Source organism: Hydra vulgaris, chromosome 11 (assembly GCF_038396675.1).
Source record: "Hydra vulgaris chromosome 11, alternate assembly HydraT2T_AEP".
Taxonomy (NCBI): domain Eukaryota; kingdom Metazoa; phylum Cnidaria; class Hydrozoa; order Anthoathecata; family Hydridae; genus Hydra; species Hydra vulgaris.
This window is the reverse complement of record NC_088930.1, coordinates 43,967,554-43,978,641: the sequence shown is the minus strand read 5'-3', so window position 1 is coordinate 43,978,641 and position 11,088 is coordinate 43,967,554. Positions and strand designations below refer to the sequence as shown.

General features: G+C 29.6%; 1 protein-coding gene across 1 annotated transcript; it reads right to left on the bottom strand.

The window, feature by feature from the left end:
- Window positions 1-761: 761 nt before the first annotated feature.
- Window positions 762-3,689, bottom strand: LOC105843409 (major facilitator superfamily domain-containing protein 6). The gene is made up of 2 exons (XM_065808928.1): window positions 3,437-3,689; window positions 762-3,028 (listed from the first exon to the last, which is right to left on the bottom strand). The coding sequence occupies exon 2, from the start codon at window positions 2,868-2,870 to the stop codon at window positions 1,266-1,268; it is 1,605 nt and encodes a 534-aa protein (XP_065665000.1). The 5' UTR covers window positions 2,871-3,028; window positions 3,437-3,689; the 3' UTR covers window positions 762-1,265.
- Window positions 3,690-11,088: the final 7,399 nt, after the last annotated feature.

The following is an 11,088-nucleotide window of genomic DNA, read 5'->3' as shown; positions in this document are numbered from 1 at the left end:
TATAAATGTATAAAAATAAATATATTTATATTTATAAACTTATCCTTAAGTTAAATATACAAAAAGTATTAAAGTAGTGACGAAATAATTTAAATACATATATTTCATTTTTGTTGCACGTAACCAGCAATAGCTTGATATTACTGTAATCCCGGTAAAGTCGTAAAATTTGACAATATTTCATTTAAAGATTCTTTTTAAACAATTTGCCAAAAAGTACTTGTTTAATTTTTTTTTCTTATTAGGAATATGGTTTTCTCAATAATTTTTACTTGATCCTGATTTAGATGGCAATATGTTATGTCGTAGCTTCAAATGATTAATCATAGAAGTGGTTGAACTTTTTCATCGATATTTGTTTTGCATTTACCACTTTTTTGTGACTTTACTTTTTTTGGTTTTGCTAAAATACTTCTATAGCTCTGATATTTTTTTAAAGTTTCTAAACTAAAAATACCTAAGATATATTCAGTCTTGGCAAAGGAGATGGCAAATTAAATGTCAATGTATTACAAAAACTACATCATAAGACATTTTTAGATTTTTACTGCATTTTTGTTGTATGTTTTTTTCAAAAATTTTTTATGCTAATGTATAACGTTAAAGTTTTAAGAGTACTAACATAATGGTCATTCATTGTTTAATTATAATTCTCTCTTTAATTATTTATTCATAACCCTCTCTTTGATTACTAAATTACAACGATCTCTTCGATTATTAAATAATAACGATCTCTTCAATTATTAAATTATAACACTCTCTTCGATTATTAAATTATAACGATCTCTTTAATTGTTTAGCATTCTAATTACATTGACTCAGGTTTTGATGTAAAATAAAAAATGTAAAATAAATAAATAGCACAAAATGTATATATAAAAAAGCCTAATATTAAATTTAACCTAATATTATAAGCCTAATATTAAATTAATTTGTTAAGTAACAAAAAACTGTTTTTCTTTTACAAGTTTTGTAAATGTCAGAAAAAAAAAAGAAGAAGAAGAAATTTAAACATTTATTTGAAAAACGTTTACTTTTTTGTTTTATGAAAATAATTCCTTTATTTTTTTACCATCTTCTTCTAATTGTTGTATAATAAAAAATTATATATTATTTATATTATAAATGTCTCCTAATTTTTCATAAAACACACATGCGATCTAGGTTTACTAAAATAACAGAAGTTGTTTCACGATTAACCACATCAGTTGTAGGATCTGTTAAACCATAGTGATAAAGTGTTACCCGCAGTTTGCTGAGTTATACTAGGATAAAAGCGAACGAAATGTTCCGCAGCTAATAATATCGTTTCCATTTTGGTTTATCAAGGCTCTTACAGCTGGCTTGTGTGTTGAAAATCTTTGTACTATATTCATTACAAAACTACTTCTACGTCGTCTTTTAGCTATTAGTAAACCTGAAAAGAATGCGTCATCCCATTCGGATTCTGTGAGCTGGGCGTTATGGTCGTTAGTAGGACTGTTACATTGGTCAACAAGTTTTGGACTAGATTCAATTGAGTTTGATTGTTTTATATATAAAATGTAAACAATATTTGTTAAGGAAAAAAAAGACATGGTTGCTGCCAAGTAAAAAAAACAACTCTGAGCTCCACAATTTTCATACAAGTAACCAGCAATGAGAACTCCAAGGGATCGACTGGCGCCTTTATAAATTGCATTCAATGAGCCAAACATTAAATTTCCAATTAGCTTGTTACTTTTTGTATATGTGTATTCAATTGTTGCTACCCAGAATAATGCCCCATTTATACCTTGAGTTAATTGCAAAGGAAGTATTAGCCATGGGTTGTTTATAAAACGCATGAGTAAAAATCTTACACAATAGACAATAGAAGAAACAAAAGTAATTGAAAGTGGTCCTCCAAACAAGCAAATTATTTTTGACGACAATGGATAAAATACTAGCGAAGAGACTTGCATTAATAGTAGGTTAATTCCCAGGAGAGTTGGAGATGCATTTAATTTTAACAAATGAATCATTCCAATACCCATATTTGCACCATATGCAAGTCCATTTGCAAATACAAATAAATAGAACGGAAAAACATCAAACCTTTTTAAAACTGATATAAAGTTTGGATACTTAACTTTGACATGATCTTGACGCTGCCGTAATTTTATAATTGAATATTTTTTTCTACCAGCCCAAAAGACAATTTTATAAAACGACGCAAGAAACAAAAAAATAAGGGTGGCATGAAAAATATATATCGGAGTATAAATTGAAATGCTGCAAAAGAACTTTTTTTCAATAACAATTCCAATTAAAACTGCAAAAAGAGCGTTTCCAATTGATCCAAATAATCTCTGTATGCCATAAGCTTTTATTGAACTGTTTTCTACAATATAATCAACTATAAAGTTATCTACTTTTCCATGTAATCCTCCTTCAAAAAACGAACTTAGCATATTCATAACAATAAAAAATAAACTTGCTTTAACTTCGTTGTTCATTTTTGATTTATAAGATGGCATAAAGGTGACGTTATGACGTGGAATTTTAAAAGAACTTGTAATAAAGGGTTGAGGTAAAGTAAAAATGGTGGCTGAAATTGTTAATGCAACAACAATAACAGTGTATTTGCTTAAACGGTCTGCTATAAAAGCCCAAAATATACTTCCCATAAATTGAGAAATTATATACAGAGAAAATATTAGAGTTACTCTAGACGGAGAGAAGCCAATATCTTCTAAAAATACTGGAAGGTAAGATACAAAAACAGTTTTTCCATTCCAAAAAAAATATGTCAGCTTTGCCAAAAGCAAATCTTTTCGAAAGATACTATTAAAAATACTTTTCAGCGACATTTTAACATTTTTTGTTTTAAAGATCTTAGTCGTAGGCATTATCAATCATTTTATTCCACTGTATAACCATTCAAAACAGTCTTTGTAAATTTAAAAATGTATTGATTTTTAAAGTAAAATCCATTTTAACCAATTAGCTTAAGAAGTGTCACAGTAAATCCGAAGCGAAGAAAACTTGTGGAAGTTTAATAACGTAGCTGTAAAATAATACTAGTTTTTTTGTAAAATATTTAGAGATAAACTTATGAGACAAAGTGTCTTTTCCAACATTACGTAACAAAAAAAGTATATATAGAAAGATAGAAAAATGCAACAAAAAAATATAGAAGGAGCAACAACTATTTTCAAAACAATACAGTGCAAACTGTAGCTGTAACAAAGTAACTGTAACTGTAAACAATACAGTGCAAACTGTAACTGTAACAAAGCAAACTGCAAACTGGGTACACTTTCTTTCAGTGCATGTACGCTTTAATTTATGCGTGCAGGTGTGCGTACGATTGATATGGTTTTTAGTTATTTGTGCAAAAATCTAATAAACATTATTTCTTTTGATTTTTTATTTCAAAATATTAATATATGCAATTTTTATTTACAGATTTTACCTTCTTTTAAAAGAAAAGAAAACTCTGATGCTACTGGATATAACTTACAAAATTAAAACAAGATATTCGAAATAATATTAACTAACAAAATAACAACGGCTAATTAATAACAATGCAATGATAATAAGTAGCGAACGTTGATTACCACTTGAACAAAAAATAAAATAACTGGTCGTTTATAAATCTTTAAAGGTTAGAATAATATACTTTATTCTGTATTGAAGCGATAGATAATATATGAGCTGTAATATACGATAATGTATGAGCTAAATAGTATTTATATTTTAAACTCACAAAACCGCATTTTAAATGCGTATTGAAAATACTTTCGGTTTCAAAAAGGAATATTTAATGAAATTGTTAAACATAAATGTATTACTTTACATACCAATTACATGTCTCAAATTTTAACAATAATTGTTAAAGAATAGCCTGTATAGGTCATGATATTTGTATACCGTGTTGCTAGGTTACTTGTTTAAAATGTTACTATGCTGGATTTATTACTATGATTACTTAGTATAATTGAATTTGCAAAAAAATTGCAAAAAATATTTTTTTGGAAAACTAGAATTAAAAGTATTAATGGTATGTGAGTATAAAAAAGATATAAATCAAAAAAAAATTATTGATCTATGTTTTGTTACTATGGTTATATCATTGCGTTGTTTACATCACTTTTTTAATAGTTTTTTTTAATTAGTTTTTTTAAGATTTTTATAGTGGGGTAAATTTTTATAACTTTATTACTTTGTAGTAAAATTTACGTAATAAAAATCCCTTTTTTAATTAAAAGCAAACTAGAACACTAATTAAGCATAAAGTTTAAAGATTTCTTAAGACTTTTAGTAATCTAAGGAGATAATAATTCTTTCGCTTTTAGAACTATTTCGCGGGAAATTTGCATTATCACTTTGTAAATTGTTTTAAAAAAAGTTCCAATCTAAGAATGAAAGCTTTAAAGGAGATTAAACTTTTATTGTGTATTTTCTTGTTTTTTTTTATGGTTCTATTGATTAATATCCACGCATGTGGAAAAAAATATAAGAAAATATTGTCAGTTTTGATTATTCAAATGTCAGTTTTGATTATTCCTTTTCTTGGTGATTTATTAAAAAAGTCTTAAGATATTGTCTATTAATGACGATGAAATGTTTGTAATTTAAGTTGGTTGGTTGAATATTGGTAACATTCCCATTTTTAATAGATTGTTGTTAAAGGTTTCAATATTTTCATTTTCGTAATACACAAAACAGTTTAAGTTAAAATCTTTTATCAGATAACTTTTTTTCTTTTCTAGATTGGGTTTTTTTTAATATATTCTTTTGTAAGAAATTGCAAAAACTTTCAACTCTTCCATTCTGTAGCCTATGAAAATAGCTTATTAGCAAGTTTCTTGTTGATCTTTTCAATTTTTAAAAGCTCATTATTTACATTAGAAACGCTTATGTTGCCTCATAATTTATGCAAAAAATTATTTTTTACGAAAAAAAGCTCCTCTTCCCTGCTTATTATTGTTTCGCTCTAAAATAACTGGACTAAAACCAGGTAGCTAGAGGTTTGAATCATTTTCATAATCAGCAAATGAGCACTAAATAAGTTGATACTTATTAGATTTGCAAAAATTATTTAAAAAGATTTCATAAATCTCTTTTAAACTATTAATATTTATAAAGATTAAATTCAAATAATCATTATTATTCTTATTTTAGATTTTAAAAAAATCTTCAATTTCATTAGAATAAAAATAAGTTAATTCAAATTAAGATGTTTTAATTTGGTTAAAATAGTTTAAATCTGGATCAGTTTCAACATTAAATTTAATGATATTAGTTTGAAAAAAGTTACATAATTTTTCATAATCAAGGTTGTTTAATCCAATTTAGTATTAATAACTCAAAAAAACATATTTAATAAATCACGTGATTTTTAAATATATTCATAAATATATTTAAAAACCACGTGAATTGTAAATACCTTACTCTTTAATTGAAGTTATTCGGTAGGCCTTTTGTATTAACATAACATATAACCTCACAAGCTTCGATGGCACTATCTCTGCCAATGTTAATGGTACTGATTCAGTCAGTAGCTTCAAATACGGCTCGAGTAAAGAGGCGTATATCTCTCAAATAATTTAAAGTAAAACCCAAACCCGCATGATACGCACAACAACCATTACTCAATACTGCAAAAACACAACCACATTTACTTTTGGCTAACAACTCTTGCTCTTTAAAAGACGATAAAGTTACTTGATGAAGAGTTTACATCAAGTGAACTTGACATGAACTCAAATTGCACATTCTAACATCTAGTGCATTATCTTTCCGCTTTCTCTATGCTATTTTTTTAACTCAATTTCTTTTGACTTTCACTCTATAATTCCTCCATTCTACCCAAAATCACTTACTCTTGGTTTGCGAAGCAGGTAATGATGCTCTTTAGTGAGCTGAACTCGCCTTTGCGGGCCTTGGTAATGTGGCCTCGGTATGGCAACTAGCCGGTGGAGGATAAACCACAATACCACCCTTGCTCTTTAAAAAGAGACAAAATACTAGAGCTCCCCCCAAAAACGAACTAAAACCAGATTTATCTTTATAGCTGAAACATGGTTCAATGAAACATTTGACACCTCAATTGATGGATACCACTTGCACAGAAAAGAAAGAGGCAGCCGAGGAGAGGGTGTGACAATGTATAGTAAATCTACCATTCCTGCTGTATTAACTAGTATAAAAAAAACTAACTTTGGCAAACTATCAAGTTCGGTAATAAAAAACTCCTTCTAGGATGTGTCTATCAACCTCAAGGATGTAAAAAACTCCTTCTAGGATGTATCTATCAACCTCAAGACAATAACGATGATACCCTAATGAAAATAATTGCTTCAATGAAAGCCGCGAAATATAATCTTTCGAAACTAGTCTGCGCATCCTAGCTTTTATACGATGACTTTAACTATAGCCACACAACATATAAAGAACTTAAAGTTGATGACAGTACACTAGTTGTAGACCATATCAACAAAGAATGGCCGAGTGACACCAAGTTTAAACAATGCTTAGGTGAGCATCTTTTTACTCAAATGATAACATTCCCAACTTATCGTAATTCAAGAAACAATGCATTGGGTTATATTCTTGACCTTATCATTACGATAATCTAAACCGAGTTAGAGAGACCTCAAAAAGGATGATCCGATTAGAGACACACCTAAGAGTAAAGCTTACTTCCTAATCATTGGACATTTCAAAACTATAAACTTTGAAGTACGACCTACTTTTCAAACAACAAATATATGGAAGTTGTGTGCAAATATATTCCAGTTACTTCTGTTCTATTCAAAACAAAAAAAGAACCTTGGATCACACCTGAAGTTAAAGAAGCGGTTTTTTATAAACGTAATCTCTGGAGGCAATTTGTCGCTTCTGGAACAAAAACGCATGAAACACTCAGGAGTAAGCATAAAATAGCTTGCAACCATGTTTCAGAAGTAATAAAAATAGCTATTCAAAGATGCGAGCATCAGTTAGCTGGTGTTTTCAAAAATGACCCAAAGAAACTTTATGATCACATCAAACAAAAAAGAGAAACTAATAACTCACTTTAAGCTCTCAAAGATGACAATAAAAACATTGTTACCGATGGTGCTGTGATTTTAGATATTCTTAGCGATTACTTTCATTTATAATCACTACGGAAAAGCCAGATTTGCTGCCAGATTTTGAATCACGTACAAAGGTATCTTGCACTAAATACGTAAATCTTCTGTCGGCAAATTTAGTTCAAGAAAGAACAAAATAGGTTCATTGAAACCAAATCGATATGATGAAATACACCCACGAGTATTACTCAACTGCGCCTCAGCATTTGCAATTCCATTAGCTATGATCTACCTAAAATCAATTTTCCATTGACAGGTTCAAGAGCTCTAAAAAAGATCAAATATCACCCCAAGTTTTGAACAAGGCAGCAAGCAGAACCAAGTCAATTATAGACCAGTCTCACTAACATCGGTACCCTGCAAAATTATAGAAAGCATTATACACACAAAAATTATAAATCTCTGTCTTAGCACAAGTCTTCTATCCAAAGAACAGCACGAATTTCTTTATAGTAAAAGATGCACATTGAATTTACTTACGAATGGAAATACGCAACAAGTCGGGTACTTCAGGGCTCTGTGCTTAGTTCACTTCTTTTTATCTTATATATAAACGATCTGCCGGACTATATTACTCATCACATAAAGATTTATGCCAACGATTGCAAAATACTCGCAGTTCTAAAATCTGAGGAGGAAAAAAGAACCTTGCAAATTGATGTAGATAACTTAGTAGATTGGTCGCATAAATGGAATATGCCTCTCGACTTCTATAAGTGTAAAGTTATGCACGTCGGGCGTGGTAACTTCAAATCTATTCAAAATTATTCGATACTTGACTTGAGGGAAAAAAGAATTCAACTGGACGTCACTAAACACAAACATGATCTGAGAGTACTTCTATCCGACAATCTTACAGTAAGCTATCAAGTCGAACCAGCAGCAGCAAGAGCCAATTGTAAACTTGGTAGACTAAAGAAAATATTTAGAAGTCGGCGACTCTTTTGTGGAAAGTACTCTATGAAACCTATATAAAACTCCAGTTAGAATTCGCTATCCAGGCTTGGTTACCACTCAAGGAAAAAGACATTGCTATTCTAAAGCAAGTACAGTATAAAGCCACTAAAACAATCACGGAAATAAAGTACGTGTCATATGAAGAAAGACTTTGTCATCTTAGCTTAACTACACTTAGAGAAAGGAGAGTTCGAGGTGATCTGGTTCAATAGTTTACTTTCAAAAAATATTGATCAAATTATTTTGAGAACTTTCAAGTCTACGCACCATCGATTTCTAAATACAATTTGCTGGACAATATCTTCGACTTAAACGTCAAAGGCTAAAAAACTGCAAAGAAAGATTTAATTTCTTTACTAATCCAATTGCCATTGTACGGAATACGCTACCTTTAAACGCCATAAGTGCTGAATCAGTCAGCTCGTTCAAAGATAGTGTTTACGAATTGAAATTCAATATAGATGAATGATTGGACACACGAGTGTCTTTTCTTTCAGCATGGAAGTGCCTGGTGTAGCACTTTCTCATCAAAATATATAAATGCAATATCTGCATATATAATTAAAATACATATTTCTGAAATACATAAATTCAAACTCAAACTCAATAAATCACGTGGTTTTTAAATGTATTTATAAATATATTTAAGAACCACGTGAATATAATTTATTGTAGACAACCTTACTTTTGATTGTAATTATTTGCTTATAAAAAAGGTTTTTTCTTATTTCTACCGTCCGTTCGCTATAGTCTTCGTTAGTAGATTTGACGTTACCGCAATTTTAGCACAGTATAGTTTTCCAATATCATTTTTTTATCTTGGTAGTTTTGTAATTTAACAACTAGAAAGTAAAAATACTCATTAACTTCTGTAAAAAATAAGAGTACGCAGACGTCCGGCCAACGTGTACATGTTATTCGCGCAAAGTTTCATGGGCACTAATTCTACTTGATTAAGTAAAAATTTTGAATTTATTGATCCTATTTTTCAAAGTATGACAAGTACCTGCCAATAGGGTATCACAATTATCAAAACAGCCGATCAGCAAAAATTTACAACTCTTGCGGTCTTAAGGTTCAAAAAAACAAAGGGCAGCATTTCCTGGAATTAAGTAGCCAAGAGCTAAGTATGACCTTAGCAACGAAGCTAAGAAATTAAGAAAAAAGGAACCCAGCCTCTATTGTTAAAGAAACTTTGATTTTACCTCCAAAATAATGTACAGTTTTGAAAAAGATACAAGTAGGGATTGAAATCCTGCACCCTTTTCAATTTTGCTCGATCTGTGCGGGATTTTTAAATTCTTAGGAAATCCAACGGGATTCCGAGGGGATTAGTACAATATGTTTTTTTATACACATTATAAATGACAAAATGACAACTTTATATTTCGAGTAATAATAATAATTAAAATATTTATTAATTTTGAAAAAGTTAATGTTTGAAGAAATAAACCAATTCATTTGGAAATCAATATAACTCGAAAATTCTTATTAAACGTAACTTATTGTTTTAAATATCAAACGTAAGAGAATTATTATAAGAAACGTGATCTTAATAAACAAACACAACTCAAATTATCATCTTCTAATCTACTTTTCAAAAGGCTGCATATATAACCAGCAGTTAAAAAGCTGGCTTGGTCTTATCGCTTGTTGACGATGTTATCATAAAGTAATTTTAATTTATGAAGGTTGTCTATTACTCCATTACTTTTATAGGCAAAAGTCAAAAGAGTTAACACTTGGCACCTTTATTACATGATCTGCCCGATATTTCTTCTCTTTTCATATTTGATTTTCAAATTCTTCATTCAACGATAGCAGGACGAAGTTGTTGAAAATGCTTAATAAATTTTTAATCTTCGTTTTCTTCAGCTGTATAAACTCTTGTCAACATTTTTTAGTTTCTTGACGCATAACAGTTTTCTTTGACATTCAAAATATTTTTTAATTCTTTTCAATTTCTTGATGTATTATTAAGGATTTTGTTAGCAAATTAGTAGACAAACTAAATTATAATTACAACTTTGTTTAAACCTCTTACGCAATGCATCAGCTAAATCAATGCTCAAAATTGACTCATGCTGATCTAATTTATTTAAAATAAATCAAAAAGATGTTTCTGCAGTGACAAGAACTTGATTCTTTTCTGCATAATACTTTAAGACCAAGTTTCAGTGGTACCAGAAAAAAGAATTAAATCATTGATTCGAGACCATTTTTTACTTGTGAAGCGTTATTCTAATGCAATGTCAGTTAGAGATTTTTTATATATATCTTTAGTTTATGAAATTGTTCCATCATATCAAACAAACAGTTTCACGTCATCTGTTAATCATGAATCAACTTTAACTCTTTGCCTTGTTCATGTAGGATATACTTATGTAATTATTTATCATTTTTAACAGGAGAGTTTTTAAACATTTTTTACAACTTTAATCTTTTTTAAGAGGATCTTAGCAATTGTTAATTATTCAGCAAATGGTTGATTCAAAGTTATAGCCAAATTGCAGTCTCTTTGTATAACCTCACCACCATCAGCGGTATCTTGTCCATCTTCTTCACAATTTTTATACAAAGTCAACATCTTCATTATCTTTCTTGTACAATCCAGCAACCAGAATTATTGTCAGGATTATTGACAAACGCTTGCACTGATTGTTAATGCTAATCTCTCCACTCGATAGTACCATTGAATTTGCGAGCAAGCAGATAGCGTAAATTGCAAGCTGCGTCTTTTGTTACCACAGAGTTATAGATGCCAGATTGTTATGTTAACATCCTCGTTTTTATCAAACTCATGAAGTTAGGGAGAAATTACATTTCAAAGTCATTAAAAAGGAACTCGATGGGTCAAAAGCAGAATTAGCCAAAGTATCTCTTTGAAATCTTGATATGAAAATAATATTAACTATGAAACTTTGTATGGTAGATGGAAAAGTTTGCTATGCGCTATCATCATGTTCTTCCCTAAAATAAAGCGTCTTATGAAATGAATAATATAAACACATGAGCATGAAACGAAGTC